The sequence below is a fragment of the Erpetoichthys calabaricus genome, chromosome 11 (genome assembly GCF_900747795.2).
Source record: "Erpetoichthys calabaricus chromosome 11, fErpCal1.3, whole genome shotgun sequence".
Lineage (NCBI taxonomy): Eukaryota > Metazoa > Chordata > Cladistia > Polypteriformes > Polypteridae > Erpetoichthys > Erpetoichthys calabaricus.
The window spans coordinates 65,401,094-65,424,685 of NC_041404.2; the positions used below are offsets into that span (position 1 = coordinate 65,401,094).

A 23,592-nucleotide genomic window follows, 5' to 3' on the forward strand; every position below is an offset into this window, starting at 1 on the left:
AATGGACTGAGTTTAAGCAGCAGCTGTTGCATTCAATTCACATTGCGTTGCTCCACACTGGCAAAAATGTCAGACCTCGAAATCATTGACGTTTCATGATTAGGGTTTACACAGAAGACGACACTAGACCTCGCCCTTCTCTACAGATCATAGCAGAGTCCAAATTCCATTTTATTAAAAAAGTTATTCACCTGTAAGAACGCTCTTCCCGCAGCAAGAAAGCCGCGAGAACACGCATTTCTGTGGCTAATTCACAGCTGACGATTCTTTACAAAGCCTAGAAGAGGAGCACTAACGGATGGCACACTGCAGGACGCCAAATGCACCTCCGGACAACGCACCTCCTCTTGGTCGCGCTCCCTGAAATGCCATCTGGCACCCCCTGGGGGTACGGGAACCCCATACATAGGGTATAATAAACAAGAACAAGAAATATAGGAGCAATTTTGAAAAAAGAATAAAAAAATTACTCCACATATTTTTAGCTGTTTGTGTGAACGTTTCTAACAATTGTGTGAAAATTGCCCCAGAAAAAGTTTTACTTGTGCCCCCGTGTTCTTGTTTAAATAATTATATTAATATTTTTTAATAATTCTAACATGTCTACGTTTAAACTTATTTTGTGTTAAATCGAAAATATTAATCTATTTTGTCATAAATCACACCCCACGGTTTTGGAATCAGCTTAGTTGCTGTTATCTATTTTGTAATGCAGAGATCGGAGCTGCAGACAATATTCCGGATGAAACATCACTAATGCACTATATTAAAAATAAATTCCTTTGATTTGTATTTGACACATCATTGTACGATATCGCCTAGTATATTATCTTTGTCTTTCTTTCCAGTGCACTGCATGTAAACAGCAACAAGTCCACTATGGTTCATAAATTGTTTTTTTGAGGTGTATATTCAAGTTTCAGCCCCATCCAATTGTGTGTACAGATCTAACATGTTTACTTGCTACATACTACACTATTTACATTAAATTGTGTCTATTACACATTTGTCTAAATCCGAATCCTGTCATGGGTATCCTTGAGATTCCATCTAACTTATTGCTAGTTAATTACATTTTCATCAATACTATTCATATACATTAAAAAATAACAGTCACACCAGCTATAATCCCAGAGGGATACCATTTTTAACATCGACTATGCAAATTGATTAGCACATCCAACTAAGTATTTCCATGTATTATGTCCCTATGACTAATATGAAAAAAAAAAATTTTGTAAGCAAGAATGTATGCAAGTAATTGAAGAGTTAATTGTAAAGCAGATCGGGCATCGCCGTACAGTATGATGTAGGGCACTCTCACACTACGCATGCGCCTTCTCTTCACTTTAGTTTCGTTTCTCGGCACTTGGGACTTCACTGCGGAGATTACAGCTCTGGCGTGCTGATCTCGGGTAGCCGTCGTAATCTTTGTAACGAACCTTTTTCAGACTGATCAAAATAAAGGTAAGTTTCTCTGCATAACAGTTTATCCAAAGTGTTTGCATATTATTATTTTTAAAAATTGATTCGACCATTGCTTGTATAATAGTGAGTGCATGGTGAAAAATTAAAGCAATGCGTGAAATGCAGTGACAGTCTCCTTATAAATCCAAAATATTCTTCATGAAACATACTGTATATGTGCATTGCAGCTTATCGCCGCATTGCAATGGCTGCCGAGATACTTAGAGGTGTGGCACATACATTAGGGGAAAATAATATTTTTGCATTAAAAGGAAAACAACATTTAAAATGCAAAGGAGTACAGAATGACACAGCGAGAGAGGGAATTGCACACAATTGAAATTATACATTTATTATCAAATTCAACGTTTCTAAGCGCAAGCCATAGTTTTAGGTTCAGAATCTACTGTAAAAAAACAGTATCACTAACTGGGACGTTTAAAATACTATGTCAGGCTTTAAGACTCTTTTTCATTTAAAAACAGTAGCTCTGCATTTTTTAGAAATTCTAAAGAGTATGCTGAGGGATTACCAGATTTTCCCTCCAGCCTCTTTTGTGGGTCTCTTTGGTCACGTGACCTCTCTGTCTAAACAGTGAGAAATGGATTCAGCCAATTGACTGAGTCTTTAATTAGTATTGGCTTGCTCTGCAGAATGTGGCATTGCTTCTGTACAAGTGGACACTTATTTTACTGTAGTGTTCTGATATCATTTGAATGAGACATGCATCAGAACAAGAGGGAGCACCCAGAGCTTCTTGAATTAACAGTTACAAAATCAGGAGTTTTGAAGTCCAAGGATGTGTTTTAAAGATTGAAGTAAAATGAATTGTAGTGCATGAAGTGACCAACATTTTAGGGAAGATTGATAGAGCAGCATCTGTATTTGAAGTCCTCATAAGTTAATGTTCTTTAATGCAGTCCTTCCTCTAATTAGTAAAATGCCACTTCTGTTGCAGTTATTTATGTTAGTGGATGAAGAGAACTGGCACAATCTGATGTTACCCACAGTATCTTCACTAAGCATGAAAATGTGAAGCAAATGTATGAACTTTTTCAATAATTTAGAAATTTCTTTATATCTTTAAAACCATCTAGGCAAGACTGTACTCAGCATTTGTTATAAAATGCGAAATAATGCTGAGGACTTCCCGATTGGTTATACTAAAATTGTACAAAAACAACTGACATTCAGTTAGTTTGCTGTTTGTCAACAGTATCAATAGATATGTCAATTATATAAGTTAACCTGACATTCTCCCTCTGTCAGTCTCGCTTTCTGTCCCGACATTTGTTATAATTTGTGTGTGTGTGTTATACCACAAATTATGTTATTTTGTAGGCTTTTAATTTAGTATTGAACTTAGTATTTTACTCTGGTTTATTGTCTTTTATTCTATTTATTACTTTTGTATATCCTGTATCTATTTATTTTAGTGTTCTATTCAGGAAACATTTGTATCCAATATTACATTTATGTGCTGTTTCTTTATGAAACTTTCTGAAGCACCTTGAGCATGGGATATGCACTATATAAATAAAATGTATTATTATTATGATGATGATGATGTCTCAAATCATTTTCTTAAAAGCAGTTATGAAATTTTCCATAATATTCCTTACCCATGCTTGATTTGTTCAGTTCAGAGTTGGAGTGAATGCAAGGCAAGAACTAACCTTGGACTGAGCGCCACCATAACTGTTGGGTAAATTCAAACACATGTACAGAATCAGTCCCACATGGCCAAATGACCTAAAACACACATCTTTGGGAAAACCAGAGTAACTGATCCATGCAGACATACCTAGAATATACAAACTTCACAGAGTAACCAGACCAGGATTTCAGACCAGACTCTTGAAGCTGTAAAGCAGCAGTAGCCATTATGTCTCCTGGCTAAATACTTCCAGTTTTTACAAAATCAAAGCAAATTAGCCTAACAAACTGTTCCGTGGCAGGGATAATAGTTAAAGGAAACTAAAATTTTAGGTTATTAAGTTTACCAGGCGTTGACAGTGCAGAGTACTTATACAGTATTTTTAGGGAATATTTTGTGAGATGTAATGTTATCATCTTTGGGGAATCAAAAAATGTTGCTTTATTTTGGGATTCTGCTGGCATTGCTGCCACAGAAAACACGTGTCACATAGTAATGTCATTCCTTTAAGGCATGATGGGAGCTTGTGTTTGCTTTCACCTATGTGCAAGTTTAATGTATTTGTAGCGCCTGCTCCTAAAACTTCATTTTGATTACCAATTATAGCCTATGGAGTATATTTTTGTTATTTTTTCCCTGTGCAGAAAGTTGTTTTTGCTGTGTTAAGTTTCTGATTTGGAGCAGCTGAAGACATTTTTTATTTGCTTTGCATTTCGAACAGAACTGGGTGACAGAAGCAGAGGCAACCAGCAGGATGATAAAAATGTGATCAAGAGATGGAAAAACCTAAAAAGGCAAGGAGGTGAGTGATGGCCTGGAAACATTTGAAAGTTACGGACAAAGTTACAGAGCAGACTTTAAAACAAAGTCTTAAGTATTAGTGGGGCAAAGACCAAGGTGTACAATGATATTATTAACAGGTGATGTTATGTATTTTGATACATTCTTGTTTATTATGGAACCAGAAAGTGTTAACCTGTTGCATTTTGGTTAGATGTACTGTACAAGTAAGGATTTCAATGTATTCTGCACACATGGAACAACTGCTAATACTACTACTAGAAGAGGGCAAAAGGTGTTATCAGCTACTCTAGTTGCTTACAACTCGTATTTAAAATGTTAACTTAAATAGAGGTTAAACAGCTTTACCTCAAAATATTTCTAAAATAATGCTGATAACATGTCAGTCTTGTATGATACTGAACTTTTGAGAAGCTTGCTCCAGGAGACCTACTTCTGCAAGAGATGCCAATAATCCCTGGAGTACTGGATCACAGAACTTAGAGGAGGAATTTGCTTGCCTCCATTACAACAGAGAATTGGATGGACTTAATCAGTTGTCCTTTAGAGAGAGAGAGAGAGAGAGAGACTATGCAGCTCTAAAATGGTATAGAAAGAGAAGGTAAGATTTTCACACCATCAAGGTGCATCAACTCTAGAGTTGATGCCCCATGGCAGTTCAACCATTATCAAGACCCTGTGGAGAAAGATGGCAACTCTGATAACTTTGAAGTGTTTCCAAAACATCTCCTTTAACCAAGTCTCCAGCAAGAGCAATGTAAAGATAGGAGACAGAGATATTTGGGGGGATGACACAAAGGTTTTTCCTTCACTGGTACAGTGTGCTGCTTTCTAGGTGTATGATTGGGAGATATTTCCTAGATATGTTAATAGGCTAGATACAGTATGTAACCAGTTGTGATTGTCTACATCGGAGCAATTCACATAAATAAGTCTAGACTTCCAGTTCTGCTAGAGAAATATGAAGAGCTAAGATAAGGAGCAAATTCTGACAAGATGTTCTTCTCTGAACCTCTGCTCATCCAGGTAAGATTAAGGAGAACAGGAAGTTTAACACAATTGCTCAGATGTTGGTGTAGGAGGAATGAAGCTTAGTACAGGCCATGTTTTAAAAGCTCATTTAATCAAATAAGCAGTCAAATAAATGAGAATATAAAGGTGATTTCTATGTTACTAGCTTACTCATAATAATCTAATATATAAAGCTCAATATGTGTGTGTTCTTGTTCTTTATTCAAGTCAAGTGGCTTTTTTGTTATAAAATCCATATACCGTATTGCATCATACAGAAGCATAAAATAATGTTCTCCAGGACCGTGATGCAATATAGACAAAGAGTTCAGGATCCAAACATCTAAGGAGTAGTAGCTCTTGTTGAACCTGACAGAATGGTTTGGATGCTGCAGTTTTCTCCATATTTATTTTGAGAAAATTACTGCTCGTCCATTCAAAAACACAAGTAAGACATTGGGTCAGTGAGCCAAGAGAGTCTGGGTCATCAGGCGCTATTGATAAATACACTTGTGTGTCATCAGCATAGCTGTGGTAGCTCACATTATGCCTTGAGATAATCAGACCTAATGGAAGCATGTAGATCGAAAAGAGCAGCGGACCCAGGATAGATCCTTGTGGAACATCATATAAAATGTCATGTGTCTTCATAGTGTAATTACTACAACTAACAAAGAATTTTCTACCTGTTAAGCAAAACTCAAACCAATTTGAGACATTGCCAGAGGGGCTCACCCACTGACTAAGGCAATTTATAAGAATATTGTGATCAATGGTATCAAATGCTGCACTCAGATGAGAACAGATAAGCAAATAAGACAGATAAATGGCCTCTGTCTGTATTAATCCACAAGTCATTTACTACTTTAAACAGTGCAGTTTCTGTACTGTGATTCGTTCTAAAACCTGACTGAAATTTGTCAATAATAGCATGTTTTTTCAAGTTAGAACATTAGAACACTCTAGATGAGAACAGGCCATTTAGCCCAACAAAGCTCACCAGTCCTATCCACTTATTTCTTCCAAAAAAACATCAAGTTGAGTTTTGAAAGTTCATCATCTTACTGTCTACCACACTACTTGGTAACTTATTCCAAGTGTCTATCGTTCTTTGTGTAAAGAAAAACGTCCTAATGTTTGTGCGAAATTTACCCTTAACAAGTTTACAGCTGTGTCCCCGTGTTCTTGATGAACTCATTTTAAAATAACAGTCTCGATCCACTGTACTAATTCCCTTCATAATTTTAAACACTTAATCATGTCGCCTGTTAATCTTCTTTTGCTTAAACTGTATAGGCTCAGCTCTTTTAATCTTTCCTAATAATTCAACCCCTGTAGTCTTGGAATCAGCCTAGTCGCTCTTTGCTGGACCTTCTCTAGTGCTGCTATGTCCTTTTTGTAGCTTGGAGACCAAAACTGCACACAGTACTCAAGATGAGGCCTCACTAGTGCATTATAAAGGTTGAGCATAACCTCCTTGGACTTGTACTCCACACATTGTGCTGTATAACCTAACATTCTGTTAGCCTTCTTAATGGCTTCTGAACACTGTTGGGAAGTCGATAGCTTAGAGTCTACTATGACTCCTAAATCCTTCTCATAAGGTGTACTCTCAATTTTCCAACCACCCATTGTGTATTCAAACCTAATATTTTTACTTCCTATGTATAATACTTTACATTTACTGACATTAAATTTCATCTGCCACAAATCTGCCCAAGTCTGTATGCTATCCAAGTCCTTCTGTAATGATATAACGGATTCCAAAGTATCTGCTAATCCACCTATCTTGGTATCATCTGCAAACTTAACCAGCTTGTTCCTTGCACCATTACCCTCAGCTTCCTGTGTCTGAGCCAATTCTGCACCCATCTAAAAACATCACCCTGAACTCCCACTTCTTTTAATTTGATGCCCAACCTCTCATGTGACACCTTATCAAATGCTTTCTGAAAGTCCAGATAAATAATATCATATGCTCCATTTTGATCGTATCCTTTTGTTTCCTCCTCATAGAATTCCAGCATGTTAGTAAAACACGACCTCCCTCTTCTGAACCCATGCTGAATGTTCCTAATAACTCCTGTCCTTGCCAGGTGTTGTTCAAACTTATCCTTAATAATTCCTTCCATTAATTTTCCTGTGATGCATGTTAAGCTTACTGGCCTATAGTTGCTAGTGATCGTTTAGCTGTGTAATGACTGCCTTTACTAGAACTTTACTTAAGAAAGGCAGATTAGAAATAGGTCTAAAGTTGTCAAAAACAGAGGAGTGGAGATTATTTTTCTTGAGCAGGTGTTTAACAACAGCAATCTTAAGACAGTCTGGGAAGACCCCTGTATCTAAACTTCTTTGAAAAAGCTTGTTGGTATTGTGTTACAGACGCAGGCGGAGGACTTCATTTGGGAAATTATTCTGCACTGATCAGGTAAATCTATCCTGGTGAAAGAATTTAATTAGATTAAAATGGAATATCGAGATTTAATAGGATCAGCTTTGGTGGGGTGTACTGTATTGTTTCTAATATCATTAACTTTGTGCTTAAAAAGTACAGCAAAAACCTCATAAGTTTTACTAGAAGTTTTTTGGAGGCATTCCATTGAGTAACCTTGGTTTAGAAAACAATCAATGGTAGAGAATAAAACTCTTGGATTACCAGCATTATTATTTATAATTTTAGAGAAGTTGTTATATTCTGTTATTTTAGCCTTGAATATTTCATAGTGAACTATCAGTTTAGTTTTTCTCCATTTACACTCCGCTCTCCAGTATGTTTTCTTTAAATCAGACACTCTTTGTGTCTTCTATGGTATAATAGTGCTGGAGGATTATTTCAGGACCAACTATGTCAGCGGCAGCTGTCACTTTAGCATTAAAAATTTCCACCTTATCATTTACATTATTATGACTATTGTGGTAAGCACTACAAATGGACTGGTTGTTTAGAATGTTAGCAAACTTTGAAGTTGTAGATGTATCTAACGTTTAGATAGTGTGTAGATGTAATAGCGTTTTTTTTAACAATATGCTTCTCATTAGTTGTAGTTAGCAGTATTTCTACATTAAATAATATGAAAAAATGGTGTGGTAAACCGATATCCACGACCAGCCTCACATCAACTTTTAATCCTTTAGTAATCACTAAATCCAGAGTGTGACGCCCCCACCAAGAGTGGGCCGGCTAACGTACTGGCTCAGACCAAAAGAGTGCAGGAGGTTCATGGATTCTTTTGCTTTCACTGGTTATCAATATGAAAATTACAGTCACCAACAATTAGGAACCTATCATAGTTAGTTATTATAATTTACACTAAGTCTGAGAATTCCTCAATGAAGGACACATTATGTTTAGGAAGTCTACACACAGACAACACTAGAGACTGAGAAACTCCTTAAATAACAACGGCAAGATACTCAAAAGATGCGAATGTACTAAAGCCATCATCATTACACTTTAACTTTCTGAAGTAAATACTCAATGAAGACCCCACTTTTTTTTAATCTTGGTGAACTGAATAAGTAAAGCTATAATTTGGAGGTGCAGATTCAATTAAAACAGCTGCACCATCAGAGGTGAGCCACACTTCACTTAATGTAAGAAAGTCAATTTTCCAATCACTAATAAGACCAGTGATGTAAAACATCTTGTTGGTTAACACTTTAACATTTAATAAGGCCATATTTAAGATTTCGGAAGAATAGTGCTGAAATGGTGGACTGTTATGGCTGCTCAAAATGGTAATTAAGTTATTTGTATTAATGCCGCTTTGTGCAGATTTTTTTCTTTAATCTATAGTCTGCTGTTATAGTTTTAATGCAGTGCACATCTAGAACTGAAATGGTAATTAAATTATTTGCATTCATGCATCATTCTCCAGTTTTTTTTTTTTTTGGTTATTATAATGTTAATGCAGTGCATATTTGAGGAAGAGCTTGCTACAGAGTTATCATATCCTAGCAAGACAATATGGAAAGAATTTGGATTAGAATTACATAGTTAGGAGAGACAGATTACCTTACAGATGTTTTTGGAGAGGACCTGGGTGCCAGTTCTATTAGGATGCATACCATCTCCTTGAAGAAATGCAGCTTCTCCCAGAGGAGATCCCAGTTGTCCATGAAACCTATGTTTTGTCCCTCATAGAAGCCTTTCAACCAGTTGTTCAATGCCAGCAGATGACAGTAGTATTCATCCAATCTTCTAGCCTGAGGTAAAGGACCCAAAATGAAGATTCTCACCTTTGTGGCATTATTAAGTGCTGCAAATCCACTTTAAGAACCATTGATTATTGGTATCACACGTTGTTTACTCCGGCATGTATTATGATGGTCCCCGCTGCCCTGTCCTTGTACCTCTTGAAGACTGTCAGGCTCTTCTTGTAATATTTTGTACATGAGCACAGGGAAAACAAGAAACAAAAGATTTCTGTTTAGGGCAAGAAATATTGAAGTTTCATACAATAGAATCTCCAATAATAAATACGCCACCCGTGGCTGTCAGCAGAGTGGGGGAGCAGAGAGGGTCGAAACAGTTCTGGATAGAGATGCTTGCCTAAGCCGATGGAGGTGATCTAGCTTTCCACACCCTTGGTCCAATCTCACCATAATTTTGCACACATGTCCCACTTTGTCACACAATAGACTAATCTGAAACCCAAAATTCTGACCCTGAGGGTACTTTTTATTTTTTAATACAGTGAGTTTTAAGAACAGTGTTACCTCGTGAATCACCTGTGTCACTGAGTGGAAGAATAAGTGAAACACCAGAACAGGCTGAGCCAGATTAGCAAACAAAAAGGAACAGGGCTTTAATTTGACTTACCCGAGCAACACCGGATGTTGCTTCTACTACAAAATAAAAAAAGTGATACACTAAATATTTATTCCCTTAATATTAGAAGTATTAAATATATAAGAAATTATTGGACTTATATGTAGCTTTATAAATACTAGGGGGCTCTGCCCCCTTCTCGCTTCGCTCACCCACACCCGGGTTTGGTTTACCGGATATACAATTTAAAGAGATTGTTATTTTCATGGGAATTGCTACATATGCATTATTTTCACTTTTACTTTTAAACCTTTGTAAAAACAATATTTGTCCTTTATTTCCTGCCCCAGGCGTGGTTAAATCTCTCTCGTGGGACGTATAATGCTGCTCGCGTTGTGAAAGGGGTGGGGGGGGGCGGTGGCTGAGTGCCCGCTAAGGAAATGCGGTCGGATCAGCTGCTGAGTTGCTGCTGCTGCTGGCGAGCTGCGTGTTCTGCTTGTTGCGCTTTGCGTCAATCATTTAAAAGCCTGTACAGCAGCTGTCCTTCTGTCTCGCTGCCTTGTCTCACGTGACGTTAAAGTGTCTCTCGAGGGACGTCAAATTGTCTTCCGAGAAGAGCACGTCTCGTCTCCCTGGTCTCCCTGCCAAGATTTTTTTTTTATAATAGAGAGATATGATGTTATAGGAGTAACAGAATCCTGACTCAACTGAGGAAAGTGTAATATAAATGGACATTTAATGGCAGGGATGGACTGAGATCATAAATTGGTCCAGACTGGCCCAGTACAATCTGCTGGACACCAGCCATCCTTTCTTCCATTTCCATGCATGTGCACATACTTAACATTCCTCGTTGATATGTAAATGAAGTAGTATGATATACACACTGACTAAAAGCACAGGCTGAACGAGTTGTATTGTCCCCCATGCCTGGCACTCTCTGATACCTCTGCAGCTACTTTGTCCTCATGCCTCTTAACAATTATGCCATGCTGCTCTAAAGATGCTGCAGTTGCCTGAACTTTGACAAAAAAATTAAGAGTCTAATACATTTACAAAGTTAGGTTTTTGGTCCTGACTAAACTTATTAGTTATCAACCAGAGAACATGTTAACTACACTTCACATGTGTTTTGTTTGCATTCTTGTAAAATAAAGCATGAAAAGAAAGCAGCTTAGGTTTTTGACTACATTAAACTTTAGGAAATAAAATCAAAGACAGGTCTTCTAACTATTAGGGTGTCTTATTTACCACCAGATGTTAACACCATGTTCTTAAAGTTACAAATCACCCTTTACTACTGTGTTTGTAGCTTAATAAATCATTTAAAACGTATAGGGTCATTCCATGTCAATCAACCGATTTTCCAGAAATCCCACGCACTTCGGTCTCAAAAAAATCTTAAAATAATTACCAGGTGTACCCATTTTATCCAGGAGACACCCTGTAAAATTATTTTGATGTAAGACCTATACTTTACAAGACACAGCCAATTTTGTGAGGGGAGAAGGGTGTCAAATTTGACGCAGCTTTACTTTTTCATCAGTCTCGCAAGACCATATCTCAAGAACTAAGCCACCTAGCAGGCTCAAATTTTACACACTGGTACTTTTATGACTATAGTACGTAAACAAATTGAAATGTTTGGTCCAGATGACACCACTTGGTAAGAGCAGACCTTCAAAATGGGGAAGAAAATATTTTACATCTTTGGTTTTGCCATGTTTAGGCTTTCTAACTTTCTAACTTTCTAACTTCTAACTGATACAGCCTGCTGAAACTTTTTCCATGTTTAGATACCTACAGAGGGCTTTTCAAAAGGTTATAAACAAACAAGAAGCTGCATGAAGGTTTGACCAGCAGGCCTCTCAAATGTGAAAAATCATTTTGGGTGTAATTGTCAGACCAGCTTAATACACTGTGGGAATGTTAAGACATTTTAAAAAATATTTTTCCTGTGTCCTACATATATTCTCTTCTTTTTTAAAAACACATCTTACTTTTCTTATTTGAATGTTTCATTTTTATTTTCCATTCTAAACATGGGTTAAATTCACCATGTGTCAGTTATGATAATCATCAAATTCTTCATCAGTAACCTGGGTATAGGATTAATGGAAAAAAATAAATTACCAAAGGCACATTAAGCACAACACATGAACATCAGCTGCTTAATTTATCATTAAATACAACACTAGTTATAATGAAATGTTAACTTCTTGGTATTGCAGCAGCAGGAATGTGACTCATTCCGTTTCTGTTTCAATTTGAAGTGCAGAGTGTAGGGCAACTTTGTCTTTGAGATCAAGATGGTACTGCCTCCCACTGACCATTGTAGGTGCACTAAGCAGTGCAATGACACACTGTAATGGCACCCAACAAATATCATCTCTAGGTGGCCAATGGAAAGACTGTGCAGGATAGTCTGGATGCATGAAACATATCAGGATATCTGGTTCCGCTTCACTCTTTTCACGAATCACACCAATCCAACATTTTTCATCATACATGCACCCAACATAGCCTCCAATAGGACACTGTCTAATGTGAGGGACACATCTGATTCATCATTGATGAATATTCAGACTGTCTATTGACTGTCTTCACCAGACACCCGGCTGACTTTGAGTTTGCCATCTTTTGTTGGGATATAAGAGTGGTTATTTTCGAGTACCAGGCACTCTTCTGGCCTTGAAGAATTGCATTCTCTGTTCAGCAACATAAGATAGGACATTGTCATTTGATATGAAAAAGTTCATTTTTGATAACTTACTGATTAAAAATTCAACATATGGCTCATTCAGCTTATGTTTAGTATGGAAAATAAACTTGAAAGATTTGCATAAGAAAAGTAAGGTTTGTGTTTTGAGAAAGAAGGCACAATGTAGAATAAATGACAAATATTTAAAAAATGATCTGCACATTCCCACAATGCTGTAAGGGTGCTCTGAAAATGTAATCCAAAATGATTTTTAGGATTTTAGAGGTCTGCTGTTCAAACCCTGATACAGTTACTTTTCTGTTTATTGCTTTTTCTGAAAGCCTATATAGTTATCTGAATAAGGAAAAAAAAATCAAAATTTTAGTCAGTTTCAAATTAAACTTTAGTCAATTTCAAGGGCCTGCTTTGACCATGCAGGGTCATCAGGACCAAATGTTTTTAATTTAGTCACATACTATACCAATTAATATACCAGCGTACAAAGTCTGAGCCTTCTCGATGGTTTAGTTCTTGAGCTATGGTGAAATTTGGTGAAAAAATGAGGCTGGATGAAATCGACACCCCCCTCCCCTCGTTAAACTGTCTGTATCTTGGTAAGTATTGATCTTACATCAAAAAATGTTTACAGAGTGTTTCCTGTCTAACATGGGTACACCTGGTAATTTTTCCAGGATTTTTTGACTCCGAAGTTCATGGGCAATTGGTTGATTTGCCATGAAATGACCCTGTCCTAATTTAAGTAATGTGATGAATTGTCCTGGTACCATACTAACACAGGATGTTAATGTGACCACTTCTAAACACTGGCCCTACCGCAGTCCCTCGGTCATGAACTGCTAGTTTTCTTACGTATTATTGCCCCTTGTCGAAGTGGTTTAAATACTTGTTACCTTAGTTTTTAACTCCAGACCCTTCCTATTTTATTTGTTTTTTTGTCCAAAAAGTAGATCAAAAATAAAATACAAAGGGTTATGGTGAGTGGTACTTTTTCCAGATCAGTTACTGGAACAGAGCGCAATGAAATCCTTACTTGGTTGTGCCAGTCAAAATGCTTAGTAGTTTTATTAGTAGATTATTATTATTAGGTGGAATTATTGGAAAAACCTATTATTATAGGTGGAATTTCAACAATACCCTAGACTTGGCAGAATCATTACAAATGCACATTTAGGTATATATGTGGTCAACATAATTTAACATAAATAAATATAAATTGGGATTGGCTCCAGCAGACCCCCGTGACCCTGTGTTCGGAATCAGCAGGTTGGAAAATGGATGGATGGATGAAAAGTAAAGTGTTGCATGTCTTAAGTAAGGATCTTAGATCTGAATACACAAATGGGGGCATCTGAAACTTGAACACCTTATGAAATCAACTTAGGAATCATAGTGGACTTGTTGCTGTGCACATCAAGACATTGTATAGGAGAGATTAAAAATGATGATAGAATAATAGATATTACACAAGAAGTTATTACTAAGATTAGTGAGGCCTCGTCTGGAATATTGTGTGCAGTTCTGATCTTAATATTACAAAAAAAGGTACAACACCCCTGGTAAAACAGCAGAAAAGAGCAACTAGGTTGATTCCAAAACTGTGGGGTGTGACTTATGAGTAAAGATTTAAAGAGGTTGTATAAATTCTGGTTAAGAGTAGTTATTATAGAATTAAGAAAGAAATTAGTACAGTGGTTACTTTAAAATGATTCATCAACAAGATCATGGGGACACAAGTAGAAGCTATTTAAAGGTAAGTTTCTAACAAACTTTTGAATGTTTTTATATGTGGAATAAATTAGTGTGGTAGACTTTAGCTCATTAAGGACCTTCAAAGCTCAACTAGATTATATTTTATAAAAGATAGGTGAATGGGATTCACAGGCTGTGTTGGGCTGGATAACCTATTTTGATCAAAACTGTTTGTATGTTTTGCTGTTGTTTATTCAATCCTAAGTGATTTATACAATCAGGAGACATAGAGGACAGTTCAGTGCACAGTTAACAATCATCTTAAATCACTCATAAGGAACCAATTCAAGTCTCTTAGTTCAACATGCACATCTTTAGAATGTGGAAAAAACAACTTTTAGAGATAAAATAATACTAGCAAACATAGTCAGTGGCCAGATGAAGATTAAAACCTGTCTCCTGGAGCCTGTGGAGGCAGCTATGATTACTAGTAATGACAAATACTATTTATAAAATTGAAATAACCCAACTCAGCAGAATATGGAAAGTGTGAAATTATTTACCTGTGGTCTTTAAAATTAGCAATTAAGTTTTCACAGATACAGCAGACCTTACAAAATACCTGATAAATTGTATGTGTGTGGTTGTTAGTTTTATTATATGTAATAGTTTTTCAGCATTTATATAAATAACGCTGCAATAACAGTTTTTTGTAACCAGAAACTAAGACTTTGTGTTGTTTCCATCTGTAAATTTTGCTAAATTTTGCTTTCCCATAAATTTTCTATAGTTGATATTGAATGCCAACAGCATTTTATGCCATTGTTTAGTTTAATACTGTTGCTGGTTTATTTTTCTAGGAGTATTAATTTTGGGAACAGCTGATGTGGATTACTATTTGATACATAGCATCATATACAATTTACACTACTTGGAAAATGGGTAAGTGAAGTCCTTTATTTTACAATATGCTGGCTAAAAAAATAAAGAGAATACAGTTGATATTTGTGGGCTTTAGGTTTCTCACTTGTTAGTATATCTAAATGCGAAAATAATCACAGCCACCCATTACATTTATTTTTTCACTAATTCTTATCAACATATATACAGTATGTGATTTCTAAAACTGCATTCATCACATTGAACAGAGGATGCTCAGCTGCTTGAAAGTGGTAAAGGGGTGAAGTTAAATTGCATTCCTCTTATTCTTTGTAATCTTTATTGGCTTCTGGGGAAAATCTAGCTCTGGTCTTTACCAGACTAATAGGAGTTTTTAAACGTGTTTAAAAGTTGAACACAACTTACAGAAACTGTTACAAACTTAGAAATGTCCTCTTCCCCATGACAGTGTGCATGTAGAACAGCTGTGGAAAATGTATGAGTGTAAATACAAAAGGCATCAGTATATTTTTCAGATACTAATATGTATAGCTATTTAGAAGTATAAGCTTAACAAAAACTGTGTTTTAGTGGTTTAGATATGGTGTTAAAAAAACAAACAAAGACTTTTTTAGTACAGTAATACTTAGTGGTGCAACATCAATGGGCAAACCTGAGCATAGTATACACTTACTGTGGAGGAGAAAGAGACAGAAGACCAAGAAGTGGTTGCAGTTTGCCAGGAGGGGCTGATTCACTAGGATTGCTATTCCTTAAGTTTCAGCAGTTAGTATAGTACTACTATTACTGTATATTATTATTAATATTACTATAATCATTTTGGTTTGTGTTTGTGAAGAGGTGGCCCATAAGTACAAAACAGAATTCCTTACCAAGAGTCCAAAACAAGCAGTTATATTTCCAGCATTAGGTTCCAATTCCATATTCTTTATAACTGTTAACTTTCTATGGTATAGAGGGTCCGTGGCTTAGCAATAGGTGGCTAGGTTTATAAAAATAATCGTGTGCAAGGCTCCATTCAGGGAAGGTGTGTGCAGGCACATTTCACTCATGGATAATTGGGGTACTTGGCCGAACCCACTGCATGCACATGTGGAAACCGGTGGATCAGTCAGGTGGCTCAATTGAGCCATGGAGGTATCCCCTTTTCGCATCAGCACCCATTTAGAGAGGCAGTTTAAAGAGGAACCTACATGGGACAAAAGAAATGGGAGGAAGATCAAGAAGAAAAGGAAGTTAAAGAAAGGAGAGAGAGTAGCAGGCAGGAAGGCAAAGCAAGTGAACGAACAAGAGAGAAAGAACAAGCATACATGGAGAGGCAGACAGCTGGAAGAACAGCCCATCCTGAGAGCATGCAGGTGACATTCAGGAGGCTGAAGTTGGCCACTCCTGCTGAGTGATCAGTGAGTTGGAGTGACCCAGATACCGTACCTGTGTAAGTCCAGGAAGGCAGAAGGAGTTGGGGATGCTCGGGTGGGGGGCCCTACTGGGGACACAGATGGCTGCAGGGACCTAAGCACTGATAGAAGAGGTTCAGATGGGGCACCCTAATAGGAGTCTTGAAGCAGTAAGGACCCAAACGTGGAAATGAAGGATGGATGTGACTGTCGGTTGGGTGTCTTCTCCTCCTGAAAGGTCCTGTCGGGATAAGGGGAGGAGATGCCAGGATAAAGGGACACACCAAGATTTTTAAAAGGACAGTTTTCTGCCTTGATCGCTTTTAACCTCGCTATAAAAGGATTATTTATTGGACTTGTTTTAACCTCTGCTGTCACTTGCTTTTATGGATTATTTATTTATGCACTGCACTATTTATTTTAATCACTGTTTTTAAGAACTTGTTTTCATAAAAGCACTGAGTACCTTTGTACACTTATGCCTTGTCTGCAATGTATGTATCCTTATCTGCTCGGCTCATTTTGGTTAGGGTATCAACGGTTGAGATTTCAAGGGATTCCCAAAGAAGAGTGAGAGCAAGGAGCAAACCTGCACCATCACACTTTCCCAAAAAAATGAATGCTGTGTTTTACAATATTGACATCTTCCTGTTACATAATAGTTTCTGCTTTAAAACCAATTCTTGTTTTGTTTATTTTAGAGGACTACAAGGAAATACCAATTGATGAATGGTCTGAAGTGCACGTTGCTGCCTGGCTTAAGGAAATAGGAGTGAAACAGCAATATATTACCAAGTTTCAGGAGAAGGAGGTTACGGGTCCGGTTCTAAAACGTTTACAAGAAGCCTTTCTGAAGGACAAGATTGGGATGCAAGATGGACAAATTGATCTAGTTTTAAGTGAAAGAAAGGAATTACTTGATTCCAGTAAAAAGCAAAAGTCCACTAAACAGACTGCTGTAAAGAAGGTGGGCAAAAACAGTACACCTACGCAAGAAAGTGAACAAGTGTGCAGATCACTTGAGCAGAACACTGTAGAGGTGAATGCCAGACGTGACCAAGAACCTCATAAAGTACAAAATGAAAATCTAAGTGAAGGTTCATCATTGCCACAGAGTGAAATGCGTCCTTTTGATACAGAGGATATCAACTTTAAATATGTGAAACACACAGTTCTTCTTCCAGAATCAGGAAGTAAAAATTTAATAATTCCTTGCCATGAATATAAAGCATTTACTACAGCTGCAGTATTGGATAGAATGCGTCTGCAATCCAAATTTGCATTTGAAGTGATCAGATTTGGTTCTGGCTGCATGAATGTTCGTACAAATGGTACAATACACTTTGGAGTTGTGGATAGTGTAGAAAATTCTGAAAATTGCCATGGAGAAATAGTTGGAATCCCAGTTGAAAGTAAAGACATATATGTTGATGCTTTGGATTACATAGAAAGATGTTTCAAAAATGATGCTCAGCGAGAGGAAGCGCGGCACTGCATAAAGCCTCCAAAATTTATTGAGGTAATAGGAAAGGGCTGCCAAGAGACAAGGTGGATTGTTGAAGTAGACATTGTTTCATCTATAAGTATTGTCAAAGGCAAACGCTACACAGTTTCTTTGCCAAAGTATAATGAAAAAAACAATAAGATTGAGTTTGGAAAGAAAACTGTCTTCCGCAGAATAGGTGCCAAAACAGAACCCATTACCAGTGAAGAGGAACTAGATGACTTTATTATCAGCATGGCAGACCGAGACAGAAGGAGAGAAGAAGCTGAAGCTTTAGATGCCTGCTACCCTGCAGAAGAAACTGAAGATCTGGGAAGAAAATTGCACATCCTATTGACATGTGGCAGAAAACTTCTTGATGATTCCCTTTGGTACATTCTTGTTACAAACAAGTGGGACAGTGAAAGTTTGGAATACATGAACTTTTTGCTACACATGAAAATCTTCTGTGTGTTTGATTTTGATCCTGATTCAAAAACATCAGGTTTCTGTAACCATTACCAGGAGCACCATGCTGTAAATGCACATTTCTTGCAAAACTACATGAATGAAAGTGGGCTAAGTACAAGTGAATTTATTAAACACTTGCAGCTTGTTGACAAAACAAGCTGGATATTCTGCAATGGACGAAATGATTACCATGGGGATGAAAAATCATGTGACGAGAAGCTATGGATGAGAACTAAAAAGAAATATCTCAAAAAAGCTATTTCAGTTATCTGTAATGAAATTCTTCCCAAAAGCTCCTTTGTTGTTATTTTTTTGTTAATGTCCCAGATTGAACAGCCAATTGTAGAGGCCTTTCATGAGTTTCATTCTGAATTGACTGGCAGTGAATATCTTGTATGTGTTTCTGAATCAAAAAAGATCTTTACCAAATGGGCCAACCTTGCGCAAACATCATGCAGCATTGACGCCTTAAATCAGATGAGCATTGTTGGAATGAAGATGAGCCATGTAGATGAAACCGTTCAAAGCATCCAGCCAATTACTGTTCGGGTCACAAAGCATCTTGCTGTCCACACTGGGGGTCTGTGTTTACTGAGAGCTGTGGACGAGGAAAAAATGGTTTCCCTGGAAGTCCTGAGTGTTGATGAATGTGAAAACATAAATCCTGAATATCTTGATAAGGAGGAAATCAAAAATACTGAGAGGTATTTTTATCATGGAGGAAAAGTGAATTGGAAACTATTGTGGCTAGCTGATAACAAATATTGTGGTGACATTATTCAGCGTGAAGCTTATGGAGAAACTGCTAAGTTGCTAGATGATACTTTAAAATCACATGGCCAGAGAAGAGCCGTGGCACGGATTAATATGTACCATCATCCAGGAAGTGGGGGGAGCACAACTGCAAGGCAGATTCTTTGGAATTATCGAAAAAAGCTGAGGTGTGCAGTGGTTAAACAATCTCACAGTGTCACTAGCGTTTGCGAGAATGCAATCTTTCTGAGGGAATATGAAGAAAAAGATATCAACAATTGTGTTCCAGTGCTTTTGTTAGTGGAGGACTGTGATGAAGAGTATCTTGACGATTTAAAACACGAACTAGGGGAAGCAATGTCCTGTAAAAAGACAAATCCTTCTGTGGCTTCTTTCATATTGCTTAGCTGTAAAAGATCTCATGACCCGGAAAAAATGTGTAAAATCTCACCTTCGCAAACTGTTGCAGTTACACACAAGCTGACAGATAAAGAAAAGGTATTGTTTCGAAGAAAGTGTGAGGAGCTTGAGCAAGAATATGAACCCTATTTTGTTTTAACCTTTGTGTTGATGAGTAAAGAATTTGAGGAAAAGTACATTAAAGACTTTGTGCAACATTTGTTACAAGGTATTGATCATTCATCTCTTGTCACTTACCTGATCAGGTATGTTGCCCTCCTTAATTGTTACCTTGAGAACTCGTATATTTCAGTATCCCACTGCATAGCCTTTCTCGGGATAGGTGTGGAACAACAACAGTTTTACCTGCATGCTTTTGAAAATTCATTAGGGGAACAAGGAAGACTAGTCTTTATCCACTTAAGAGAAAGCACAACGCACATCTCATCTATACGCATTATTCATCCTTTGGTAGCAAAGGAAATTCTACGTCAACTCTCTGATAACCAGCCCCAGAGTACAATTGCGGTGAGTCTTTTGCAGGAGAAAGTTCTTTTTGAGCATCGCTTTGGCCGAGATGACTATGTAAAGTTTTTAAGGAACCTGTTTATAAGAAGACATAGAAAAAGTAGAGGTGATGACACAGATACCTTTTTTGCTCCTTTGATCATGCATATTCTCAATGAAGAAAAAAATCCACAAAAAGCCATAGAGTTGTTAATTATGGCTTATTTACTTTTTGGCGAGGATCCTTTTTTTGCTCAGCAGTTAGCCCGCCTACATTATACACACAACCAGTTTGAGGACGCCAAGAAATGGGCTGAAAAGGCAAAATCTAAGCTTCCAAATGATTCGATTATTCTGCACACAGAAGGTCAGGTTTATAGGAAGTGGTTCAATTTCTTATACCCTTCACCAAAAGGGGACATTACTGCTGAAAATACCTCTGAAATAATCCAGATTGCATTGAAGGCAATGGAATGTTTTCGAGCTTCAGAGAAAGCTGACAAAGCTGAAATGGACCACATGAATAATACTGCTTACTTTGGAGAGGTTGATGTGGGATGCCGTTTGTTACAACTGATTGAAAATGTGGATATATTTACAGAAAAAAATGGACATTGTGAATTACAGCGGTATTTACTCACAGATTACATTCCTGTCAGAATAGAGAAATATTGGCAAACTTTACATGGCCATATAAAAGGACTACAAAGATGCATTTATGAAGCTCTGGAATGGATTTCTGAGGATTTAAGTTACTTTCAAACGGATAAAACTGTAGAGGAAGAGGAACAACAGAGCAAAGAGCTGGAACATGTGTACAATCCAAGAAACTGGTTGTTGCGGAAAGCTCAGATCTATGCACGTTTTTTCAGCTTTTCCTCAAATATAAAAATTGAGACAGAACCTAAGAATAAGTTGACCCCTCTGATGAAACGTATGCTTATTTATCGTAACGGGGGTGGCAACATAACTACCATACTGTCAATGCTAACCGACAATGAAAATGATAAATCTGGCCAGAATCTAGAAAAAATCATCAGCATGTACCCCAAGGATCTACAAAAGGAGAGACTGGACCCACTGGATCTTGTAAATTATATAACCAGTCAGATTGCTCTGGGGTGTGCTTTGCCTCGTTCTGTCAAACGTGTCACCCTAGAAAAACTTCAACAAATCTGCATGCAGTTGCGTAAACTGAAAAACTATGCTTACCCTCCTACAGCGGCATTCTTGCTTTCCATATTATTTTGGCCAGATGGATTTGAAAGCAATGAAAATAATCGTAGGAATAATGAAATATTACTGTCTGCAATTGATACCTTGAAACGGCTGTATGGTATCAAAATTAAAAATATTCCTCCCAGGAAAAAAAGAATTTACACTCACTTCTTTCTGGGAAATGGAAAAGGCCTTGATAGGATCATACATAGGAGCAAGGTAGAAAAAATCCTGAAATGCACTTTTAATGAAAGGAGATTAAAATGGCTAAGTGGTGAAGTGTGGGAGATGAAAGAATTTAGGCAGCTTTTGAAACAGTGCAAGGGATGGACAGAAGATGGTGGTGTTTTTGTTCGAGGAGCTCACAAGGACAGCAAAATTCATATCCTTCCTATGAATTCTGCCTCAATGCCAAATGCCAATGAAAATGTTATATTCTACTTAGGATTTTCATTTTATGGTCCAGTTGCTTTTAATGTACAGATTGACAAATGATTAGAATGAGGAATGTTAAAATACAAGAAGTTTAGTAAAGGTTTTTTGTAAAGAATAAAATCATGTACTGTAAATGTTGACACAGATATCTGAACTTATTAATGTTGAATTACAGCAACTCAGAATTGGCAGATTTAATGTCTGTCACAAATTGGTTTAAACATTTAAACATTTTTTACTCACATCCCTAACTAGAATGTACTATATTAAGAATTCCTGATGTACCAATCTAAAACTTCAAATAAGCACCATGGATTGAATGGTTGAAATGAATTATACTGAAAGTTTCATATCATCAGGATACTTTGTGAGATGGAAAAAGTAAGAAAGGCATAAGGGAGCTTATTGTTTTTATGTTCAAAGTGTAAGTAGAACCTGCTGTACCTACATACATAAAAAATGGCAATCACAGTAGTATCAGCAAAGATTGTGTGATGCTCTACATCCAATAAAATACACATTATTACTCTCAAAGCAAATTTACATGGTCTATAATGTACAAAATGTATACTGTATTAGTGACATAGAGGCAGTGTTTAGTGTCTAAAAAACCAGAAATTTTAACATTGTAGTAATTATAGTGCAGGGTTTGCAATATTGAAGGGTTTCCAATGAGGAAATTATTAAATTATATTATGATCACTGAGGCCAATGAGTTATCCTTATTTTGAGGATTATGTTTATTTCATATGTTACCTACCCCATTTAGTTTTTACTGATGGATAAAAGAGCATTTGAGTTGTACACCTGCTTCTTGTCATTACATTTATATTCATAGTGGTGAGCCACATCTTGAGTACCTCAGGATTATTGAACAGCAGTCTGTGAAACTGCATGGAGTGAACTGACCTCCTGCTTGTTGAAGCATCTCAGATATGTATAAGTATGAGACATATTTTCTTCCTACTAATGTTTCACTGGCTTTTGTTTAACTTTTAATATTAATTTTACACATCTGCCAGTGTGCACTTTGATGATATCATATGAAGCCCAATGTTAGCCAATGAGTAAGCTGTTACTGGGCTGGACCCCTGACCAATGAATAAGGCAGAGAAGCAGGTCTTCACTTCAGATGCTTGGATGGGTCTGAGTGAGATCCATTTTCATTTACAGGAGCGTTTTACTGAACCAGTTTATTTCACAATATTTTGTTAAAAAATACATGTGTTTGGGATGTTGCAAGCATACTATTGGATAACTTGACCAGTTGATTATGCAACATGAGGAACATGAGATGTTTTCATTGACTTTTTGATTATTTTTGCTTTTGCCCAGCATTGAAATATATAGATGTCTTTTATATCAGAAACTTTTATCTATATTCTGCATTAATTCATGAGATTACATTTTTTTCTTGCCAAACACTACAAACTACATAAGGTAAGTCACATTTAAAAAGAATATTTTTGAGTGGAGTGTTACTACACACATTTTCTAAAATCTAAAACTTTTTGTATACAATGATTTTAAATCTGTCTTTGATAAGACAATAGAGAGATACCCCCAGTTGACTGTTCTTCATCCAGTATGCGTGACCCTTGGAGTCTATGATGTATGGAGAACTATTCACCCTGACACTAAGCAATTTGCATGGTGTACTAAAGATTTAACGAAACAATCCAGAATCAAACATTGGTTCATATTTAATATTATGCGAGAAAAGGTTTAAGTGTCTACTCAACCTTCTGCAGTAACAGGTCCATCCATTTGTCAATTTTCAAACACGCTTATCCTGAACAGAGTCATGTGGAAGTGGGAGCCTATCCCAGCAATCGTTAACCACAAGGCAGGAACAACTACTGGACAGGGTTATAATCCTTGCTTTCGACTTGGAAATTAGTGTTCTAAGTA

At 36.9% G+C, this 23,592-nt stretch overlaps 1 protein-coding gene across 2 annotated transcripts; it reads left to right on the forward strand.

Annotated features, from left to right (window-relative positions):
* The first annotated feature begins 1,334 nt into the window (after positions 1-1,334).
* On the forward strand, positions 1,335-22,292 carry LOC114660504 (sterile alpha motif domain-containing protein 9-like). Of its 2 annotated transcripts, XM_028813239.2 has the most exons (4): positions 1,335-1,467; positions 3,846-3,926; positions 14,979-15,060; positions 17,117-22,292. In XM_028813239.2, the coding sequence occupies exons 3-4, from the start codon at positions 15,057-15,059 to the stop codon at positions 21,739-21,741; spliced, it is 4,629 nt and encodes a 1,542-aa protein (XP_028669072.2). In that variant the 5' UTR covers positions 1,335-1,467; positions 3,846-3,926; positions 14,979-15,056; the 3' UTR covers positions 21,742-22,292. The 2 variants fall into 2 exon arrangements, with proteins under 2 accessions (XP_028669072.2, XP_051789296.1); XM_051933336.1 differs by lacking the exon at positions 3,846-3,926 and having other exon boundaries at positions 1,355-1,467.
* The last annotated feature ends 1,300 nt before the right edge of the window (positions 22,293-23,592 follow it).